General features: G+C 59.7%; 1 protein-coding gene across 2 annotated transcripts in view; it reads right to left on the reverse strand.

The window, feature by feature from the left end:
- NBEAL2 (neurobeachin like 2) overlaps positions 1–22,025 on the reverse strand; it is a 37,160-nt gene that overhangs the window by 3,934 nt on the left and 11,201 nt on the right. For both annotated transcript variants that reach the window (XM_069859109.1, XM_069859108.1), the window contains exons 13-50: positions 19,919–20,490; positions 18,805–18,937; positions 18,603–18,722; positions 18,194–18,521; positions 18,028–18,110; positions 17,845–17,937; positions 17,330–17,501; positions 16,737–16,870; positions 16,479–16,638; positions 16,285–16,387; positions 14,696–14,849; positions 14,432–14,590; positions 14,181–14,340; positions 13,156–13,241; positions 12,177–12,845; positions 11,926–12,104; positions 11,690–11,849; positions 9,595–9,732; positions 9,205–9,510; positions 7,926–8,075; positions 7,077–7,234; positions 6,869–6,993; positions 6,493–6,613; positions 6,253–6,410; positions 5,924–6,057; positions 5,734–5,841; positions 4,256–4,351; positions 4,039–4,163; positions 3,810–3,950; positions 3,597–3,727; positions 2,615–2,724; positions 2,386–2,503; positions 2,045–2,142; positions 1,845–1,961; positions 1,667–1,756; positions 1,484–1,593; positions 453–625; positions 24–118 (exon numbers count right to left, since the gene is read on the reverse strand). In XM_069859109.1, the coding sequence (XP_069715210.1) occupies positions 24–118; positions 453–625; positions 1,484–1,593; positions 1,667–1,756; positions 1,845–1,961; positions 2,045–2,142; positions 2,386–2,503; positions 2,615–2,724; positions 3,597–3,727; positions 3,810–3,950; positions 4,039–4,163; positions 4,256–4,351; positions 5,734–5,841; positions 5,924–6,057; positions 6,253–6,410; positions 6,493–6,613; positions 6,869–6,993; positions 7,077–7,234; positions 7,926–8,075; positions 9,205–9,510; positions 9,595–9,732; positions 11,690–11,849; positions 11,926–12,104; positions 12,177–12,845; positions 13,156–13,241; positions 14,181–14,340; positions 14,432–14,590; positions 14,696–14,849; positions 16,285–16,387; positions 16,479–16,638; positions 16,737–16,870; positions 17,330–17,501; positions 17,845–17,937; positions 18,028–18,110; positions 18,194–18,521; positions 18,603–18,722; positions 18,805–18,937; positions 19,919–20,490 (6,267 nt within the window). The remainder of the gene's footprint in view (positions 1–23; positions 119–452; positions 626–1,483; positions 1,594–1,666; positions 1,757–1,844; positions 1,962–2,044; positions 2,143–2,385; positions 2,504–2,614; positions 2,725–3,596; positions 3,728–3,809; positions 3,951–4,038; positions 4,164–4,255; positions 4,352–5,733; positions 5,842–5,923; positions 6,058–6,252; positions 6,411–6,492; positions 6,614–6,868; positions 6,994–7,076; positions 7,235–7,925; positions 8,076–9,204; positions 9,511–9,594; positions 9,733–11,689; positions 11,850–11,925; positions 12,105–12,176; positions 12,846–13,155; positions 13,242–14,180; positions 14,341–14,431; positions 14,591–14,695; positions 14,850–16,284; positions 16,388–16,478; positions 16,639–16,736; positions 16,871–17,329; positions 17,502–17,844; positions 17,938–18,027; positions 18,111–18,193; positions 18,522–18,602; positions 18,723–18,804; positions 18,938–19,918; positions 20,491–22,025) is intronic.

Below are 22,025 nucleotides of genomic sequence, written 5' to 3' on the forward strand. Positions count from 1 at the left end.
CGGGGTGAAGGTCAACCTCCTACCTGCTGTAGGACCTGCCAGACCATGCAGGTGGTGTCCCGGGATCCAGAAATGAGGTAGATACCGCAGAGGTCAAGTGCCAGGCAGGTGACAACATCTGTGACACCCAGAGAGAGACACCGTGAGGTCCTGTCCCAGCACCTCAACGCCTTGGGATGACACCAAGACGTGTTATGGAGTGTGGAGATGCCGCTAAATCTAATTCCACCCTGAGATGGAGCCTGGACTGTCCCCAGAATCACCGAATCACCAGGTTGGAAGAGACCCATCGGATCATGGAGTCCAACCATCCCCATCAATCACTGACCCATGTCCCTCAGCACCTTGTCCACCCGGCCCTTAAACCCCTCCAGAAGACGGGAGACGTGGGGAGAGGTCCCTACAAACCCATGAGGGCATCATCAGAGCTTCATGGGCAGGGGAGGACGCACCTATGTGCCGCGTGATGTGGCCAACCACCTTCCCTTTGGCCAGCAAAGTGACGCGGAGGCTGTTGTCCCAGTGGCCCCCGCTGAAGAGCAGCTTCCCATCGGGGGACACGGCCAGCGTGCGGGAGCAGAGGTCCACGCCGGGGGCGAAGGGGCCTTGCAGGAAGCGCTGGGTCCTGGTGGAGAATCAGAGGGTCACCAGGTTGGAAAGGACCCACCAGGTCATCGAGTCCAACCGTCCCCATCAATCGCTAACCCGTGTCCCTCAGCACCTCGGCCACCCGGCCCTTAAACCCCTCCAGGGATGGTGACTCCTAACCCTTGTTCTCCAGCCCCTCCCCAGCTCCGTTCCCTTCTCCAGACGTTCTCCAGCCCCTCAAGGTCTTTCTTGGAGTGAGGGACCCAGCACTGACCCCAGGATTCGAGCTGTGGCCTCACCAGCATCAAATCCAGAGGGAGAAGAACCTCCCTGGCCCTGCTGGCCACGCCGGCTCTGCTCCAAGCCAAGATGCCCTTGGCCTTCTTGGCCCCCTGGGCCCCTGCTGGCTCCTGTCCAACCAACCCCCCCAGGTCCTTCTCCTCCAGGCCCTTTCCAGCCAGCCTTCTCCTAGGCTGGAGCTGCCCAGGGTTCTTGTGCCCCAAGTTCCTGGTGGAACCTCAGCCCGTTGCTCTCAGCCCATGGATCCAGCCTGTTCAGGTCCCTTTGGAGCCTCCCGACCCTCCAGCAGATCCAGCTCCCACCCAGCTCAGTGTCACCCCCAGACTTGCTCAGGGGGCCCTCGAGGCCTCCATCCAGGTCGTTGATGAAGACCCTGAGCAGGGCTGGACCCAGCCCTGAGCCCTGGGGACCCCACTTGTCACTGGCCTCCACCTCCCACCACTCTCTGGACCCTCCACCCAACCACTCTTCCACCCAGGAGAGCGTCCGCCTGGCCAGGCCAGAGGCCTGGGAGGGACATGGGATGGTGGCAAAGCCCCAGGTGGGCTGGTGGCATCTCCGAGGACCATCCTTGAAGACAACGCGCCCGACTCACTTTGCATTGGAGACTGTGGGGTCTTTGGTGAAGCTGAAGTAGTTGGAGATGTTCTTGTCGTAGGGTAACCAGTTATGGGTTCCCAACAAGCCGTTGGCACTCACGGTGACCTAGGAAGAGATGGAGATGAAGGTGACACTTCCCACCAGTGAAACCCTTGTGGCGGTCGGTCCCTGTGCTCACCAGGACATCAGGTGATCCCTGAGTGATGAAGGAGTGCGCTTGGTTCTTGGGGACCACAGCTTGCACCAGGGCCACCCCATCGCTGATGCCCTGTGGAGAGACACCAACCGGTGGGGACCCTCCTGGCCACCACCACCCCCTCCCTGAGGCCTGACCCGCCCCTCGGGGTGGTCCTCACCTCCACAAAGAAGGATTTGAGTTGGTCCAGGTTCTCGAAGACGTTGGGTGAGCGGGTGTCGAGGCGAGCCAAGCGCCGGGCGGCGCTCTCTGCCGAGAGCCGGGCGGGATGGGGTTCCTGGTGGGGCCAGGAGAAGCCATGAGAAGACAGGGTGTCCCCCAACCAAGAGGGACTTTCTTGGAGGTGGAGGTAGGAGCTACCTTGAGGAGCTGGCAAGGGGTCTGCCCAAAGTTGCTGATGATGCCCTCCAGAGCTTTCCTCTGCGTCTCGTCGGCGATGGCGTCCAGGTCCACGGCTCCTGGGGACGAGGTTGGGTCTCAGCTCATGGATCCAGCCCGTTCAGGTCCCTTTGGAGCCTCCCGACCCTCCAGCAGATCCAGCTCCCACCCAGCTCAGTGTCACCCCCAAACTTGCTCAGGGGCCCTCGAGGCCTCCATCCAGGTCGTTGATGAAGACCCTGAGCCGGGCTGGACCCAGCCCTGAGCCCTGGGGACACCACTTGGAACTGGTGTCCTCCCCACCTCCTTGCCCCACATCTCACCCTCATAGGTGCAGTAGTAGAAGACGTTGAGGGCCTCCACGGCAGCTGGACCTCGTTGCTTGTAGCCAAAAATGAGGTCAATCCACTCGTGGAGATGGGCCGAGACGTACTCGGACTCCTGTCCAAGGATGGGACATCAGGGTGGGCCAGAAAGTCCACCCCCCTCCCCCATAAGAGCACCCCAGGGGTGGGAGTGGAGGAGAGTTTGGGGTGAGCTCCATCATCTCACCAGGGCTTTGCGGTGCTGGTAGATGAAATCTTCACGAGAACGCGCCCACCGAGGCAGCACCACGTCGCCCACCTTCTCGTTGGAGAGCTGCAGGCAGCCCAGGTCGAAGCCTGCAGAGAAGTGAGGGACACTGAACCCCACCCTGCTCCCAGAGAATCACAGAATCACCAGGTCGGAAGAGACCCACCGGATCATGGAGTCCAACCGTCCCCATCAATCACTGACCCGTGTCCCTCAGCACCTCGGCCACCCGGCCCTTCAACCCCTCCAGGGAAGGGGACTCAACCCCCTCCCTGGGCAGCCTCCAACAGGGACCAAGCACCCTTTCCAGGAAGAAATTCATCCTGATGTCCAACATGAACTTGCTCTGGTGGAGCTTGAGGCCATTCCCTCTCGTCCTGTCCCCTGTCCCTTGGGAGAAGAGCCCAGCTCCCTCCTCTCCACAACCTCCTCTCAGGGAGTTGCAGAGAGCAATGAGGTCTCCCCTCAGCCTCCTCTTCTCCAGGTGGAACCACCCCAGGTCCCTCAGCTACTCCTCCTAACCCTTGTTCTCCAGCCCCTCCCCAGCTCCGTTCCCTTCTCCAGACGTTCTCCAGCCCCTCAAGGTCTTTTTTGGAGTGAGGGACCCAGAACTGACCCCAGGATTTGAGCTGTGGCCTCCCCAGCATCAAATCCAGAGGGAGAAGAACCTCCCTGGCCCTGCTGGCCACGCCGGCTCTGCTCCAAGCCAAGATGCCCTTGGCCTTCTTGGCCCCCTGGGCCCCTGCTGGCTCCTGTCCAACCAACCCCCCCAGGTCCTTCTCCTCCAGGCCCTTTCCAGCCAGCCTTCTCCTAGGCTGGAGCTGCCCAGGGTTCTTGTGCCCCAAGTTCCTGGTGGAACCTCAGCCCGTTGGTCTCAGCCCATGGATCCAGCCCGTTCAGGTCCCTTTGGAGCCTGTTCAGACGTTGTCCCCGTGGGGAAGATGATGGGTGCTCTCCTTACCGTTCTGGTTCTCCAGGAACTCGGGGAAGTAGAAGAACTCGGGGATGAGCTCCTTGACGTCCACAGGGCTCTCCATGCGGGCTTGCCACGCCGCCGGCACCGAGTGGAACTGCCGGTCCGAGCAGTCAAACCTGGAGGTAGAAGACACCTAGCTGGAGCCTCCTCGACCTCCTCGACGTCTTTCTCCTTGGGGTCCTCCCATCGGGTGCCCACCTGCCGCTCTGCAGCTGGATGTGGAGGGTGGTGAAGGGCTCGGTGCGGATCAGGTAGTGCATGACGCCGGCCGCGTTGGAGTAGTGGGTCCCGTAGTGGAACTTGTCCACGGTGCCCGTGGGGTCCTCGAAGCTCTCGTACCTGAGGAGGGAGGGAGGGGTGGGGATGGGTCCCACCAAGAGCCAGCGAGGTGCTCCTCACCTTTCCCCCACATCTTTGGAGGACTCACTTCTCCTTGACGTGCCGGGCGTGCCGCTCGTTGGCCACCCCGATGGGCTTGGAGAGGTCCCGAAACACGGCCGGGTTGGTGAGGTCAAGGGTCTCGGAGACGTAATCGCGCAGGATCCAGGGGAACTGGGTGGGGACGGGAAGCGGATGAAGCTGGAGAAGGCTTGGGCTCGCTGGGAGGACGCGGAGGTGGACGCGGAGGTGGACGTGGGACTCACCACAGGGTACTGGGAGAGGTCGTTGTAGGTGCGTCCCGCGATGGTGTTGAGCTGCATGAGGTACTCGAAGTTGGAGATCTCCCGCAGGACCCATTTCTGGAGAGAAGGGAAGGGGGCTGAGATGGGCTGGGGTGGGGCAGGAGATGGCCACACGCCTCCACCCCACGGCCGTCCCCGTCCCCTGGTCACCCTTGGTCCCAGACCATCCCAGGTCCCACAGCTGCTCCTGGTCCCACAGTTGTCCTTGGCCCTACGGCTGTGTCTGGCCCCAGAGCTGTCCCCATCCTATGGTCATCCCTGGTCTCATGGCCATCGTGTCCCATGGTCATCTCCATTCCATGGTCATCCCTGGTCTCATGGCCATCGTGTCCCATGGCCATCTCCATGCCATGGTCATCCCTGGTCTCATGGCCATCGTGTCCCATGGCCATCTCCATGCCATGGTCATCCCTGGTCTCATGGCCATCGTGTCCCATGGCCATCTCCATTCCATGGTCATCCCTGGTCTCATGGCCATCGTGTCCCATGGCCATCTCCATTCCATGGTCATCCCTGGTCTCATGGCCATCGTGTCCCATGGCCATCTCCATTCCATGGTCATCCCTGGTCTCATGGCCATCGTGTCCCATGGCCATCTCCATTCCATGGTCATCCCTGGTCTCATGGCCATCGTGTCCCATGGCCATCTCCATTCCATGGTCATCCCTGGTCTCATGGCCATCGTGTCCCATGGTCACCTCCATTCCATGGTCATCCCTGGTCTCACAGCCATCGTGTCCCATGGCCATCTCCATGCCATGGTCATCCCTGGTCTCACAGCCATCGTGTCCCATGGCCATCTCCATGCCATGGTCATCCCTGGTCCCTTGCCCATCCCTGGTTCCACAGCCACCCCTAATCCCATGGCCATCGTGTCCCATGGCCATCCCCACTTCATTGTCATCTCCAGTCCCACAGCATCTCCATTCCATGGCCATCCCTGGTCACGTGGCCATCCCTGGTCCTATGTCCATCCCTGGTCCCATTCCCATCTCCATTCCATGTTCATCCCTGGTCCCACTGCAATCTCCATTCCATGGATGTCCCTGGTCCTATGTCCATCCCTGGTCCCACTGCCACCTCCATTCCACGTCCACCCCTGGTCCAAGGGCCATCTCCTATCCCGTGGCCACTCCTGGTCTTGTGGCCATCCCCATTCCACGGCCACCTGTGGTCCTGTGGCCATCCCCTGTCCCATGGTCACCTCTGGTCCCATGGCCATCTCTGGTCCTACAGCCACCCCTGCTCCCAGGGTCACCTTGTGTCCCACAGCCATCCCTGGTGGCCACCTCCTGTCCTGTGGTCCTTGTGGTCCCACAGCCACCTCCATTTCACGGCCACCCCTGGTCCTACGACCATCCCTGGTCCCACAACCACCCCTGGTCCCACGCCGGCCACCCAGGAAGGGGAGACGTGTGGTGGGAACGGACAAGTCGTACCTGGGTGAGCCCCGAGGCTTTCAGAAGCTCCTGGGGCGACCGGCTCCCGAAGTAGATCTGGTTGGGTGGCCGCAAGCCGAGGATGCAGGAGTAGACCTTGTTCCTCACCTAGGGGGACACGGAGAGGTCGGACACTTGGCTACGTCACGGCCCCTGAGGAGTCCTAGGGCGGCCAGAAGGTTGCCACCACCTTCTTTTTGAAGTTGAGGAAGTAGTTGGCTTGGTCGATGAAGAAGAGCTCCAGCGCGGAGCGGCGCAGGTTGTAGCGGCGCAGGTGGACCTCACGGAGGTGGGACAAGGGGCGCTTGAAGTCGTAGCCGATCCCTGCCGAGAGAAAGGGGACACGGAGCCCCACGGGAGTCATTGGCCATCTGGAGCCTCTTCCCGAGGTAGGGATGGAGGCCACCATCGCCCCGGGGCTGGGAGGAGGCCACCCCACCCCAAGCAGCACCTGCTCTGATGGGTTGGTGGAGGAGATGGGATGGGTTGAGGGAACCCCTGAGGAGCACCCGCCGTTACCTCCCTCCGTCTCGTCCTTCTCGCTGCTTCCGTCGTAGAAGTAGACGTGCTGGGTCGTCACCTCCAGGCGGCCGGGGACAACGGCCACCGTGGTGATGAGTTCACAGTCCTCCGAGACCACCAGCTTCTCCCGCTGGTTCTGCTCCTTGGGCTCAGCTCTAGGTGACACAGAGGGGTGAGGAGACCCCAAGGACATCAAGAACCTGGGTGAGATGATGCCCACGAGGTGGGGACACTCACTGGTTGTCCAGGACGGGGAGGTCCTCCTCGGCCAGTTGGTCGTCCTCCAGCTCACTCACCTTGGCCTCCTTGGCCATGGCGAGCGGGAGGGGCTCAGCAGGGTTGTGGAGATGCTCAGCACCTGAAAGGAGGAGGAGATCAAGAGCTGGACTCAACGATCTTACGAGGTCTTCTCCAACCAAACCCACGAATGGTTGGACTCGATGATCTGGTGGGTCTCTTCCAAGCTGGTGATTCTACGATTTGATGATTCACGGCCGGGGTCCAAGCCCTTCGAGGGTTCCCCGTCCCACCCAACGGGGTCCATGAGACCTCCCAGCTTAACCCCACCACGTGCATCCAGCTGGTGGTGTCCCCTTGCTCCCATCGGCCTCACCCAGGTTGTCCCGCAGGGCGCTGGCCTCCAAGTGTTGGTCAAAGTTGAGGTTGGGCACCAGCTTCAACCTCATCCGCGAGTAGGTCTCGGCGCTCGACAGCTTCCACCGAACCTCTGGTGGGTTCCTGGGGAGCAGGAAGAGGTGAGGAACCCTGGAGAAGCTCCAGCTGTGCCACCACGTCCCCAGGAACCAAGGTGAGGCCCTCACCGGTGGGCCCAGGCAGAGCGAGGCGAGGTGAGGAGGCGGCACAGGGATCTCCACTGCTTCAGCACGGTGCTGTGGTGGTTGGTGGCCTGCTTGAGGACGTTGGCGTGGCGGACGTTCTCCGCCTTGGCGCGCTTGGCCACGGGTTCCAGCACCAGCTCCTGCCAAGGAAGGGGGAGAATGAGGTGACAGCAGGGCTGGATCTCGGGGACATCCCAAAGGTGAGGAGAGTGTCTGTGGGGTGAGGTCCACAGGGCAAGGAGAACATCCCCGGGTTGATATTCTTGGGGTGAGGAGCACGTTCGTGGTAGGAAGCTCCAGGATGATGAATATATCGCAGGGATGATGTTCCTGGGATGAAGAACGTGTCCCCAGGGTTAATGTCCCCAGGGCAAGGACCACGTCTCCAGGCTGAGGGACGTATCCTTGGGATGAAAGTTTCAAAGCAAGGAGCAGAGCCCTGCGAAGACTTCCCTGGGGTGAGGAGCATGTCCCCAGGGCAAGGAGGACATCCCCAAAACAACGTCCGAGGGACATGGTTTAGTGTTTGATAGGAATGGTTGGACTCGATGACCTGGTGGGTCTCTTCCAACCTGGTGGTTCTACGATTCTATGAGCACATCCCTGGGATGACGTCCACGGGATGAGGAGCACAACCTGAGGACCATGTCCCCAAGCTGAGAAGGACGTCTCCTCAGTGACATCCTCAGGATGAGGAGCCCATCCCTACGATGACGTCCCCAGAGGGAGGAGCACCCCCAACTCAATGACACCCTTGGGTGAAGAGCACGTTCCCCGGAGGAGACGCACGTCCCCAAGGTGACATCCCAGGGGGTGAGGAGCAAGCGCTACCTGGAACAGCTTGCGGCTGGTTGTCTTCTCCTGCTCCCGCCGCTGGGAGCTGCTCATCATGGCATCGTAGCAGGCGTTCCAGAAGTTGGACATGTGGTCGTGGCTCTTGGCGAAGGTGTCCAGCTCGAACTGGGCCATGGTGGGCTGCACCTACGAGCGGATCGGGACGAGATGGGACGTGTCTGCAGGGTCTGGAAGCCACCAAACATCAGCCAGGCTACGAGCAGCCCTTCGCAAGTTTGGGGGTGACACTAAGCTGGGTGGAAGACCTGGATGAAGCCCTGGTCAACGTCTTTATCAAGGAACCCCTGGTCAATGACTTTATCAACGAACCCCTGGTCAATGTCTTTATCAATGAAGCCCTGGATGAACCTCTGCTCAGTGTCTTTCTCAACGACCTGGATGGAGGCCTCGAGGGCCCCCTGAGCAAGTTTGGGGGTGACACTGAGCTGGGCGGCAGCTGGATCTGCTGGAGGGTCGGGAGGCTCCAAAGGGACCTGAACAGGCTGGATCCATGGGCTGAGACCAACGGGCTGAGGTTCCACCAGGAACTCGGGGCACAAGAACCCTGGGCAGCTCCAGCCTAGGAGAAGGCTGGCTGGAAAGGGCCTGGAGGAGAAGGACCTGGGGGGGTTGGTTGGACAGGAGCCAGCAGGGGCCCAGGGGGCCAAGAAGGCCAAGGGCATCTTGGCTTGGAGCAGAGCCGGCGCGGCCAGCAGGGCCAGGGAGGTTCTTCTCCCTCTGGATTTGATGCTGGTGAGGCCACAGCTTGCATCCTGGGGTCAGTTCTGGGTCCCTCACTCCAAGAAAGACCTTGAGGGGCTGGAGAACGTCTGGAGAAGGGAACGGAGCTGGGGAGGGGCTGGAGAACAAGGGTTGTGAGGAGTAGATGAGGGACCTGGGGTGGTTCCACCTGGAGAAGAGGAGGCTGAGGGGAGACCTCATTGCTCTCTGCAACTCCCTGAGAGGAGGTTGTGGAGAGGAGGGAGCTGGGCTCTTCTCCCAAGGGACAGGGGACAGGACGAGAGGGACCCCTAGAGGGGTTTAAGGGCCGGGTGGCCGAGGTGCTGAGGGACACGGGTCAGTGATTGATGGGGACGGTTGGACTCGATGATCCAGTGGGTCTTTTCCAACCTGGTGACTCTAGGATTCTATCCCTTCCCTGGAGGTCACCTCTGCAGGGTGTCCCAACCCGGAGGTGACACGGGGACCCACCTCTAACCCTGGAGAAGGTTTCCCCTAGCGGTGATGCCACCCCGTGTTTCCCCATGACACCCACGTGCTTCTCGATGAAGCTCCTCCACTCCGGGGTGGTGCAGAAGAGCTGGAAGTCCTCGTAGAAGGTCGGGCTGCCGTTGGTGGGGGGCAGCGAGGGCAGGAAGAGCTGCAGCTGGAGGGTCTCGTAGCACTGGTCCATGAGCGTCCGGACGATGGGCACCAACCAGGAGAAGGTCTCCGACTTGGCGTCCAGCGAACGTCTCAGTGGTGTCTCCAGCTTGCCCAGAAGGTAGCAAGCCTCATCTTTTTTGGGGGCCGAGGAGGTCTGCAGGAGGCTGTGAAGCTTCACGTACGCCAGCGAGTGCAGCTGGAGGTGGAAAGAGGACATCAGATGGGGCCACCAGCCCCGTTCCGAGGGCTGAGGGTCTCACCTCAGGAAGGGTTGACCCACCTGGGGGTCCTGCAGCAGGATGTAGCCTACAAGGATGCGTAGACCTGCTTGGGCCATCTCCTTGAGGTCCGAGGTGCCGTTGGCCAGGTGGTACCAGACGCCCAGCTTGTCCAGCAAACTGCTGACCCCCTCGTAGATCTGGGGTGGGGACACAGTGAGACCTCACCCGGCCGTGAACCCTCTCACTGCTCCTGCGCCAAAGCCACCAGGTCTGTTCCCACCACCCAGCCACCCCCTGGCTCTGGTCAGTGGGTTATGGGGAAGGGTTCGAGCTTCGGGACGGGGTGGAGCTCCAACTCATAACCCCAACGACAAACTATGAGGGTGGGGAGGTCCTGGAACAGGTTGCTCAGAGAAGCTGTGGCTGCTCCATCCCTGGAGGTGTTGAAGGCCACGTTGGATGGAGCTTGGAGCCCCTGATCCAGTGGGAGGTGTCCACGTAGGTGGTTGAAACTGGATGGGCTTTGAAGTTCCTTCCAACCCAACCTATTCTATGACCCCTGGAGGTGTTGAAGGCCACGTTGGATGGGGCTTGGAGCAACCTGATCCAGGAGAAGGTGTCCCCGCCCACGGAGGTTGGAACTGGGTGGGCTTTGAGGTTCCTTCCAACCCAACCCGTTCCATGAGTCTATGAAACTAGTTAGGGTTTGGCATGAGGGTTCCAGGTTGGGGCTGAGGGCAGGAGATCCTGGGAAGGGTGGAGGCTTAAGGGTTAGGATTGAGGTCAGGGTCGAGGTTTTAGGATTAGGTTTGAGGGTTAAGGCGGGACTTACTGGTTATGGATTAAGGTTGGATTGACTGGCTAGGGGTTAGGATTAGGGTTAGGGTTTAAGATTAGCTTTAGATTTAAGGGTTAGGGTTGGATTGACTGGTTACGGGTTAGGATTAGGGTTTAGGATTAAGTTTAAGGGTTAGGGTTGGATTTACTGGTTACGGGTTAGGATTAGGGATAAGGTTTAGGATTAGGTATAAAGGTTAGGGTTGGATTGACTGGTTTTGGGTTAGGATTAGGGTTTAGGATTAAGTTTAAGGGTTAGGGTTGGATTTACTGGCTATGGGTTAGGATTAGGGATAGGGTTTAGGATTAATTTTAAGGGTTAGGGTTGGATTGACTGGTTATGAGTTAGGATTAGGGATAAGGTTTAAGATTAGGTTTAAGGGTTAGGGTTGGATTTACTGGTTACGGGTTAGGATTAGGGATAGGCTTTAGGATCAAGTTTAAGGGATAGGGCTGGATTGGCTGGTTTTGGGTTAGGATTAGGGTTTAGGATGAAGTTTAAGGGTTAGGGTTGGATTTACTGGCTATGGGTTAGGATTAGGGTTAGGGTTTAGGATGAAGTTTAAGGGCTAGGGTTGGATTTACTGGCTATGGGTTAGGATTAGGGTTAGGGTTTAAGATTAGCTTTAGATTTAAGGGTTAGGGTTGGATTTACTGGTTTTGGGTTAGGATTAGGGATAAGGTTTAGGATTAGGTATAAAGGTTAGGGTTGGATTGACTGGTTTTGGGATTAGGGATAGGGTTTAGGATTAAGTTTAAGGGTTAGGGCTGGATTTACTGGTTATGAGTTAGGATTAGGGATAAGGTTTAGGATTAGGTTTAAAGGATAGGGTTGGATTGACTGGCTTTGGGTTAGGATTAGGGTTTAGGATGAAGTTTAAGGGTTAGCGTTGGATTTACTGATTATGAGTTAGGATTAGGGATAGGGTTTAGGATTAAGTTTAAGGGCTAGGGTTGGATTTACTGGCTATGGGTTAGGATTAGGGTTAGGGTTTAAGATTAGGATTAAGGGTTAGGGTTGGATTTACTGGTTACGGGTTAGGATTAGGGATAAGGTTTAAGTTTGGGTTTAGGGGTTAGGGTTGGATTAACTGGTTTCGGGTTAGGATTAGGGGTACGGTTTAAGATTAGCTTTAGGTTTAAGGGTTAGATTAACTGGTTATGAGTTAGGCTTAGGGTTTAGGGTCAGGTTGAAGGCTTAGGGTGTAGGGTTAGGGCTTGGTTTAGTTCCCCTGGCTGCCGGGGAGGCTCAGGGCTCGAACATCAGGGGTCGGGGTTGGGGTTCAAGCTCAGGTTTGGGATCAGCGCCCCCATCACCTTCTCGCTCCACAGGGCCTGGTTGTTGTGTCCTTCCGAGAACAAGAAATCCTGGAGGAGCCGCAGGAGCTTGAGGGTGTTGTGGGTGAGACCCGGGAGGCTGCTCGGTCCCGACTCCTTCAGGTCCGTGAGCGCCGACTCCAGCATCATCTCCAGGAGGCTGCGGGACAGCAGGAGGCTCCATCAGGTTGGTCCTCCTGTAGGACGTACCCACCCGGACCTAAGCCAGGACTCACCTCCGCTTGATCTCATCGGGGGGTCGCACCAACTCGCAGGCCGCCCCCAGCTTGGTGAGGACGGAGAAGACCTGTCCACGCTCCCTCCAGGCCACATCGTCCCAACCTTCCACCCCGCGCCAGGTCACCGAGAAGACGATGTTGGTCAAGAGGTTGCACAGCTCCTCCTCGGGCGTTTGCTGGCAACGGAGAAGAAGAGTGAGAGCTCCAGCGTAGCCCCAGGGTGGTGGGTACGTGGGTTTGGGGCTCACCTGGGGGTTGCTGGTGTTGGAGATGTTGTCGCTAGGCAGCGCATCCTGGTAGCTGCTCTCATCGAGGACGTTGGAGAGGCTGGAGCTCTTCCGAGCTCGCATCCCCGGGAAGGGCTTGAAGTTCTCCAGGGGTGAGGGGGTTCCGGGTCCACTGGTGGGGGTCTGCGTCCCACTCTCAGCCGTGGCCACGGAGCTGGTGCTGGCCAGGTCGAGGCCCAGATCGAAGGGGGAGGTGGAGAACGGGGAGAGCGGGTGGTAGACCCCATCGAAGGGAGGACCATCCCCGGGGTTGGAAGACGACCGGCTGGCCCGGTCAGACGAGTCGAAAGACTTGAAGTTGTAGGAGTGGAAGGACTTGGTGCGGCCGCTCGGGGAGATGGAGTGGTCAGAGAAGCCCTCCGAGAGCTCCTGGTCCGAGGTCTCGTAGCCCAGGGGTAGGAAGACATCCAGCTCCTGCAGCTCGGCGGGTGGTGGGCTTGTCCCCTCCTTGCTAGGGGGGTCTGAGAGGTGGAAGAGCTCCAGGCAGCCCCCGTTGCCCACGTTGCTCAGGCTGTGCTGGCGGGACTCGTAGGACTCCTTGACGTAGAGCTTGGTGAGCGTGTCCTGCCAGCCGGCCAACTTCGCCAGCTGCTTCACCATGTCCTGCTGCGCGTAGATCAAGTGGAAGAGCTGGAGGAGACAGCGGAGAGGAGATTTGAAGACCTCGCCCCGACTCCTGCTGCTTCTTAGGGGTTTGGTCCCATCAAGGGACAAGATGTTCGGGTTGGGTGATGATGGTCCTGAGATCTTGGATCTCCTCCAACCATCGCTGGGTGCTGGGGCTGCTCCACCTCCAGGCTTCCACGTCGTTGGGTGTGAGCTGCACCATCCCCACGGACCTCGTGTCCAGGGACAGTTAGGTGACCACGGGGGGCTCCAAGGAGCTCAGCGCCAAGGTGGCCACCTGGTCACAGCCCCTCGAACCCACGGTGCTGCTCACCTTGCGGCAGATGTCGAGCCGGACGGTCAGCTCAGCCCGATGGGACAAGTAAACCACGGCCACCAGGTCCTTGTAGTTGGGAGGGTCTATGGACAAGGAGAGACAGGAGAGTGGGGGGATCAGAGAATCACCAGGATGGAAGAGACCCACCGGATCATGGAGTCCAACCATCCCCATCAATCACTGACCCATGTCCCTCAGCACCTCGGCCACCCGGCCCTGAAACCCCTCCAGGGAAGGGGACTCAACCCCCTCCCTGGGCAGCCTCCGACAGGGACCAATCACCCTTTCCGTGAAGAAATTCTTCCTGATGTCCAACCTGAACCTCCCCTGGTGGAGTTTGAGGCCATTCCCTCTCGTCCTGTCCCCTGTCCCTTGGGAGAAGAGCCCAGCTCCCTCCTCTCCACAACCTCCTCTCAGGGAGCTGCAGAGAGCAATGAGGTCTCCCCTCAGCCTCCTCTTCTCCAGGTGGAACCACCCCAGGTCCCTCAGCTGCTCCTCCTAACCCTTGTTCTCCAGCCCCTCCCCAGCTCCGTTCCCTTCTCCAGACGTTCTCCAGCCCCTCAAGGTCTTTCTTGGAGTGAGGGACCCAGCACTGACCCCAGGATTCGAGCTGTGGCCTCACCAGCATCAAATCCAGAGGGAGAAGAACCTCCCTGGCCCTGCTGGCCACCCCAGGGCTGCTCCAAGCCAAGATGCCCTTGGCCTTCTTGGCCCCCTGGGCCCCTGCTGGCTCCTGTCCAACCAACCCCCCCAGGTCCTTCTCCTCCAGGCCCTTTCCAGCCAGCCTTCTCCTAGGCTGGAGCTGCCCAGGGTTCTTGTGCCCCGAGTTCCTGGTGGAACCTCAGCCCGTTGGTCTCAGCCCATGGATCCAGCCTGTTCAGGTCCCTTTGGAGCCTCCCGACCCTCCAGCAGATCTCCTTCTGTCCCCAGAAGCCACCAAAGCCCCCCCCAGCCCCAAGAGCAGCTGAACCTTGCGGGAAGCCACCGGGGATGGTGTTTGGGACGGGTGGTGAGGGCGATACCTGCCCCGAGGACCTGCTCCGAGAGGCAGCGGAAGAGCAGCGTGGAGCTGGGGACGTCGTTGAGGCAGGCAATGAGCCCCTGGTAGCCGATGTCCTTCAGCTTCAGGCGGTTCTTGGCGCGCTCGGGGACCTTCTCGTACTTCAACATCTTGTAGAGGACCTGGCAAGGCAGAAAGCGGTGGCCACCTCCCTGCATGAAACCCCCTGGTCGCTGGGGATGGGAAGAGTTTGGCTCTGAGGACCCATCTTACCTTGAAGACCCTCTCCCGCACTTCATCCGAGAACTTCTTCTGCACCAGCAGTGAAAACAGGACCTCCACGTGGCCTGGCTCGAAGAGCAAGACGAAGAGCTGCTCCTGGGCAGGGGAGCCCTTCAGCAGGCTGTGGATCACCTCCAGCGCTCCGCAGACCTGGAGGACACGGAGACAGGTTGTCTACTGCCTCACCAGGACCTCAGTGGCTTCTGGTGGCCACGTGCTGAGGGGTTTGGGGACCTGGGTGGCTCGGGACTGTACCTGCTGCTCGTCCTGCGCTCCAGCCACGTAGCTCAGCAAGCTCTGCATCTCCTCGCCGGAGAAGCTCCTGCAGAAGAAATCCTTCACCAGGCTGAAGAGGGAGGTCTGCACCGTCTTGATGTCATCGGTGGCCACGGTCTTCTCCCTGGAGGTGCTGAGGGAAGAGACGCGTGTGGGGCTTCCTGGTGGGAAGGTGCACAGCACGATCGCAAATCCCACCGAGGAGCTTGAGGAGCTCCAAGGCAGCGTGGTGGGGACATCCCTTCTGGCCAACTGTGTCCACTGGGAGATGTCCACCCCACGCACTTGGGTCTCTGCAGGCTTCCAGCGCCCTCAGTGTCACCTGAGGGTGGAAACACATCAGGTGACAAGGAAAGGACACCAGCTTGTTGGAGAAACCACCATGATCTTGGGTGCTGCTGGAGAGACGTTGGGGAGGACTTTAGGGCTGACCGGTCACGGCTCTGGCTGGAGGCTTGGGCATGGAGAAAGGCCATGGAAGGTCCTGCACCCACCACCATGTTCCCACCCTGGGAGATCAACCCATGAGATGCTTGCAGGTGGGGTCCCCAGGGCTCAGGGCTGGGTCCAGCCCTGCTCAGGGTCTTCATCAACGACCTGGATGGAGGCCTCGAGGGCCCCCTGAGCAAGTTTGGGGGTGACACTGAGCTGGGTGGGAGCTGGATCTGCTGGAGGGTCGGGAGGCTCCAAAGGGACCTGAACAGGCTGGATCCATGGGCTGAGACCAACGGGCTGAGGTTCCACCAGGAACTTGGGGCACAAGAACCCTGGGCAGCTCCAGCCTAGGAGAAGGCTGGCTGGAAAGGGCCTGGAGGAGAAGGACCTGGGGGGGTTGGTTGGACAGGAGCCAGCAGGGGCCCAGGGGGCCGAGAAGGCCAAGGGCATCTTGGCTTGGAGCAGAGCCGGCGTGGCCAGCAGGGCCAGGGAGGTTCTTCTCCCTCTGGATTTGATGCTGGTGAGGCCACAGCTCGAATCCTGGGGTCAGTTCTGGGTCCCTCACTCCAAGAAAGACCTTGAGGGGCTGGAGAACGTCTGGAGAAGGGAACGGAGCTGGGGAGGGGCTGGAGAACAAGGGTTAGGAGGAGGAGATGAGGGATCTGGGGGGGTTTATCCTGGAGAAGAGGAGGCTGAGGGGAGACCTCATTGCTCTCTGCAACTCCCTGAGAGGAGGTTGTGGAGAGGAGGGAGCTGGGCTCTTCTCCCAAGGGACAGGGGACAGGACGAGAGGGAATGGCCTCAAGCTCCTCCAGGGCAAGTTCAGGTTGGACATCAGGAAGAATTTCTTCCTGGAAAGGGTGATTGGTCCCTGTTGGAGGCTGCCCAGGGAGGGGGTTGAGTCCCCTTCCCTGGAGGGGTTTCAGGGCCGGGTGGCCGAGGTGCTGAGGGACACGGGTCAGTGGTTGATGGGATGGTTGGACTCCATGATTCAGTGGGTCCTTTCCAACCTGGTGACTCTCTGATTCTCCATTGCCTCAAGGAACAAGGCGTCTACCCCAATCTGTAGCTCCAAGGGGTGAAGCCACCACCACATCAGTGTTTGGAGGTCCAAGGTCCACGGGGCAGCTCACCTGTAGAAGGTGCGGATGGAGTCGAGGATGAACTGCACCCCATACTTCTTGCGGATGCGCTGCTTGTGGTCCTTGACGACGTTGGCCAGGTACTGGATGTGCCCTGCAGGGTGGAGAGAAGGTGCGAGAGGTCCTGGCTCTCCATCCCACCAGGTCGGGATGGAGAAAACCTCCAAACCCCCTCCGGTTCCCACCTAAGCGGACGGCGAAGTCGCTGTTGCTCCAGATGCGGAAATCGAAGAGGAGATGCTGGTAGAGGAGGTGCAGCAGGAGCCCGCTGCCCTCCGAGGCCACCTGGTCCATGAGGATCTGCGAGGCCATCAACACGCTCATGTCCAGCACTTGGCCGGAGACCTGTTGGGGGCGAGAAGTGAAGCTCGTAGCCTCCGTGTCCCCCTTGGGGAACGGTCTTGAGGACCACGGGATGGAACTTCTAGTTGTGTCCCTCATACCTTCTGCAGCAGAGCCCCGATGACGGCCGGCCCGTGGCACTGCACCAAGCTCTCCTGGTTCACCGCGTGGTTCTGGATGAAGTTCTTGAGCAGCAGCAAGAAGGCGGCCACGCTGTTCCTCTCCAGCCTGCTCTCTGCAAGGCACGGGGGACACAGCCCTGCCGGTAGCTGCGAGAACCTTCCAAGAGCATCCTGGAGACCCCACCAGAAACTTCTCTCTCTCTCCAAGCTTTTCAGTCCATTTCCCTCAAATTTAAGCAAGTGGAGACCTCCGTTTCTCCAAGCTTCTCAGACATAAGAAGGAGAAAGCCCGTTCCACCCAGGCAGGAGAAAGCTCCTGCACGAACGCAGCCCTACTATAAGCCAGCAGAGACTCCACACAAAGCTAAGTCGGGTTGAAACCACCCTCATCTTCCCCGAACTGCTTGTTCGTGACCAACGGGGTCTTAACAACCTCAAAAGATGTTTCTCCAGAACCTCATCACTCTTGGTGCCCCAGGGAAAGCTTCTCCACCGCTAGGAACTCGCTCCAGGCAGCACCAGGCGGTGGGTGGGGTCACCTCCAGCCACCCAACGTCCCCTGAGGTTCTCACCTGAGGACTTCCCCAAGGGGATGAGCATGCCCTGTGCGTTCCTGGAGGACGTCAGCTCGGGTCCCACCAGGTCGTTGGTCTCTTGCTCGTCCTCAGGCTCTTCCTTCTTGGCCACCACTTGCTCGAGGAGAGGCAGCAGCACCCCCATGCCACCCACGCAGTTGACCACGTCCTACCAGGAGAGAAGAAGCTTTGCCAGGGGGTTTGTGGCGACGGCAGCGGAGAGGAGGTGCGCCCTGACCCATCCCAGGTCCCCACAAAGCTCCTGTCCCCCTCCACCACTCCAGATGATGAAGATCTACGGGGCAGACAGGTCCTTAAGGCACCTACGGGGCACACAAATCCTTGGTGGACCCCATCCCACGTAGCAGAGTCCCTGTAAGGTCCAGGGAAACCATCGTAGCCATCTGACACCCCTTGGAGGTCCCATCCCTAGCCCACGACCCGGGAGGAGTCCAGCTGCCTCCACCCCCCGCAGCAGATGGAGCAGGACGGATGGTGAGGATCAAGCCCACCTTGATGTCCCAGTTGACCACCCTGTGGCCCGTCAGCCTCCCGTCCAAGCCGTGGCTGGGAGAGAGGTCCAGGCAGATGTTATTCCTGCAGGCCTAGAAGAGAGGACCACGGGAGCGTCTCCACGCTCCTGGAGACGGCCCCTAGAGCAGAGGGGCTCCCAGGGTCGTCTCCATCCTCCTCACCTGGGGGTTGTAGTAGAGCAAGAGCTTGCCGCCCAGCTCCACCAGGTCACCTTCCAGCGTAAACGGGGACGTGATGTTTGGTCCTAGAAGAAGAAGACCAAGGTGAGCTGGAGCACGGTGGGAGAACCTTTGGTTGCCACCACGCAGACGTCCCACCAGGTCCCACCTGCGCAGAAGAGCGCCTTGACCTGGGCTTGCTGCAGGGCCTCGCAGAAGATGGCGACGGAGCCCAGGTGACCCTCCAGCGAGGTGGGGCTGCCCCACTCGGTGTCCTGGCTGCCGGCCGCCGTGGTGGCCACCACCCCCTCGGTGGCGGGTTGAGTCGGGGTCCACGCGTGAGGACCCAGGGCGGCCGGGACCGACTGCGAGCGGCCGAGCGAGGGGCGTGGAGGGAAGAGCAGCTCCGACCCGTGAGATGTTGAGGGGTGGCTGGAGGTGCTGGTGGTGGTGGTGGTGCGGTGGCCGGCAGAGCCGATGCAGCACGAGGTGAAGGACTGGAAGGGAGGAGGAGAAGAAGGTCCTCAGCTCCCAGCTGCGCGGAAGGGTCTGGTTGAGGTGTCGGGGTTGTCCCTCACCTCGTGGAGGGCTGGGAAGCGGAGCTGAGCCGTCTTCCGCAGGTGCCCGTCGGTGTAGATGCTCACGACGTTCTGGCCAAAGGGACGTCGGCCGGCGACGTGGACAACGTCGACGCAGTGCTGAGGGGACGAGGAGGAAGACGGTCAGCAGCCAGGTGGTCCTCACCGCCCCCTTCGGACGGGCGACGGAGGCGACGCTCACCCAAGCCGAGTCATTGAAGGCGAACTCGGTCAAAGCCACCGTCATGTAGTCCTTCTTGGTGCAGACGGCCACCACCAAGACGCCAGCGGCGGTGAAGAACGCCTCAAAGCCCGTCCCGCCAGCCGTGAAGAAGCTGGTGGAAAAGAACCATGGCGGTGGTGGAAGAACCACCCCTTTTGGTGGAAGAACTCCTCTTCTGGTGGTAGAACTACCCCTTCTGGTGGAAGAACCACTCCTTCTGGTGGTAGAACCACCCCTTCTGGTGGAAGAACCACCCTTTCTGGTGGAAGAACCCCCCCTTCTGGTGGTAGAACCACTCCTTCTGGTGGTAGAACCACTCCTTCTGGTGGTAGAACCCCCCTTCTGGTGGTAGAACCCCCCTTCTGGTGGAAGAATCCCCCCTTCTGGTGGAAGAACTCCCCCTTCTGGTGGTAGAACTACCCCTTCTGGTGGAAGAACTACCCCTTCTGGTGGAAGAACACCCCCTTCTGGTGGAAGAACTACTCCTTCTGGTGGAAGAACCCCCCCTTCTGGTGGTAGAACTACCCCTTCTGGTGGAAGAACCCCTCCTTCTGGTGGAAGAACACCCCCTTCTGGTGGTAGAACTACTCCTTCTGGTGGAAGAACCCCCCCTTCTGGTGGAAGAACCCCCCCTTCTGGTGGTAGAACTACCCCTTCTGGTGGTAGAACCCCCCTTCTGGTGGTAGAACTACCCCTTCTGGTGGTAGAACCCCCCTTCTGGTGGAAGAACCACCCCTTCTGGTGGAAGAACCACCCTTTCTGCTTGAAGAACCCCCCTTCTGGTGGAAGAACCACTCCTTCTGGTGGTAGAACCCCCCTTCTGGTGGAAGAATCCCCCCTTCTGGTGGAAGAACCCCCCCTTCTGGTGGTAGAACTACCCCTTCTGGTGGTAGAACCCCCCTTCTGGTGGAAGACCCACCCCTTCTGGTGGAAGAACCACCCTTTCTGCTGGAAGAACCCCCCTTCTGGTGGAAGAACCACTCCTTCTGGTGGTAGAACCCCCCTTCTGGTGGAAGAACCCCCCCTTCTGGTGGAAGAACCCCCCTTCTCACCCTCCCCTCACGCCCTCCCAGGTCCTTCCCTCGAGCGTCACCTGTAGAGCTGCCTCCTCTTGGGCTTGGCCGGCGGCTCCAGCTCCTCCTCGCTCAGACACAACCACGCGTGGAAGGCGAAGGCGCCCCCAGGCCACTTCTGGATGGTGGGCACCATGATGCCGGCCATGCCAGGGGTTAAATCGAAGCTCTGCAGAGCTCGGGGAGGTCCTTCCACCCGGGCCATCCCCGAGAGGGCCCTGATGACCGGCGCCGTGTAGGGATGAGCTTCTTGACCTTCTTCTCTTCGCAGCAGCCGCAGAAGCTGCCGCAGCTCCCCAGGACGGATGGAGAGGTTCCCCAACGCCCTCAAGAGCTCCAGGAGGTTCTCGGAGCAGGAAGGCGGCAGCGCCGGCTCGGTGGCCAAGGCGCTCAGAAGACAACCCACCATGCCCGCCTTGACGCAGGTGAGGCGGCTGGACAAGGAGGCTTCGCAGAGTCGTCTCAGGCGGCTGGAGAGGAAGATCTGAAGGTCCCGGCACGTCAACGCCGGCAACCAAGCCAGGAGGATGAGCAGAGGTTGCTCGTTGCGGATGGGACGCGCCGGGAAGGAGCTGTGGTCGCCCTCCACCGCCTGCTCAAAGACAAGAGCTGGTTGGGGAAGGTTCGAGCCCATGGAAAGGGATGGATCCTTCCGGTGGACACCACGGGCGGGCAGCAGGAACATCAACGCCTCTGGAGACGCTTGCGCATCAAGGGGCTTGGAGACCCCCGTGCATCAAAAGTCCTGGGGACTCCTGTGGATTAAGGGTCTTGGAGACCCCCGTGCATCAAAAGTCCTGGGGACTCCTGTGGATTAAGGGTCTTGGAGACCCCCATGCATCAAAAGTCCTGGGGACTCCTGAGGATCAAGGGTCTTGGAGACCCCGTGGATCAAGGGTCTTGGAGATCCCATGCATCAAGCACCTTGGAGACCCCCACGCATCAAGCACCTTGGAGACCCCACACATCAAGCATATCGGAGACCTTCATCCATCAAGGGTCTTGGAGACCCCCATGGATCAAGCACCTTGGAGACCCCCATGGATCAAGCACCTTGGAGACCCCCATAGATCAAGCACCTTGGAGACCCCCATGGATCAAGCACCTTGGAGACCCCCATGGATCAAGCACTTTGGAGACCCCCATGCATCAAGCACCTTGGAGACCCCCATGCATCAAGCACCTTGGAGACCCCCATGCATCAAGCACCTTGGAGACCCAACACATCAAGCATATCAGAGACCTTCATCCATCAAGGGTCTTGGAGACCCCCATGGATCAAGCACCTTGGAGACCCCCATGCATCAAGCACCTTGGAGACCCCCACGCATCAAGCACCTTGGAGACCCCCATGCATCAAGCACCTTGGAGACCCCCATGCATCAAGCACCTTGGAGACCCAACACATCAAGCATATCAGAGACCTTCATCCATCAAGGGTCTTGGAGACCCCCATGGATCAAGCACCTTGGAGACCCCCATGCATCAAGCACCTTGGAGACCCCCACGCATCAAGCACCTTGGAGACCCCCACGCATCAAGCACCTTGGAGACCCCCACGCATCAAGCACCTTGGAGACCCCAACGCATCAAGCACCTTGGAGACCCCTACGCATCAAGAACCTTGGAGACCCAACACATCAAGCATATCAGAGACCTTCATCCATCAAGGGTCTTGGAGACCCCCATGGATCAAGCACCTTGGAGACCCCACGTTTCAAGCACCTTGGAGACCCCCATGCATCAAGCACCTTGGAGACCCCACACATCAAGCATATCGGAGACCTTCATCCATCAAGGGTCTTGGAAACCTCCATGGATCAAGCACCTTGGAAACCCCCATGGATCAAGCACCTTGGAGACCCTCATGGATCAAGCACCTTGGAGACCCCACACATCAAGCATATCGGAGACCTTCATCCACCAAAAGCCTTGGAGACACTTGCACATCAAGCAAATCAGAGACCCTCACGTATCAAACGTCTTGGAGACCCCAAGTTTCAAGCACCTTGGAGACCTCACGCATCAAGCAGATCAGAGACCTTCATCCATCAAGGGTCTTGGAGACCCCCACGCATCAAGCACCTTGGAGACCCCCACGCATCAAGCACCTTGGAGACCCCCACG

The sequence above is a fragment of the Phaenicophaeus curvirostris genome, chromosome 6 (genome assembly GCF_032191515.1).
Source record: "Phaenicophaeus curvirostris isolate KB17595 chromosome 6, BPBGC_Pcur_1.0, whole genome shotgun sequence".
Taxonomy (NCBI): domain Eukaryota; kingdom Metazoa; phylum Chordata; class Aves; order Cuculiformes; family Cuculidae; genus Phaenicophaeus; species Phaenicophaeus curvirostris.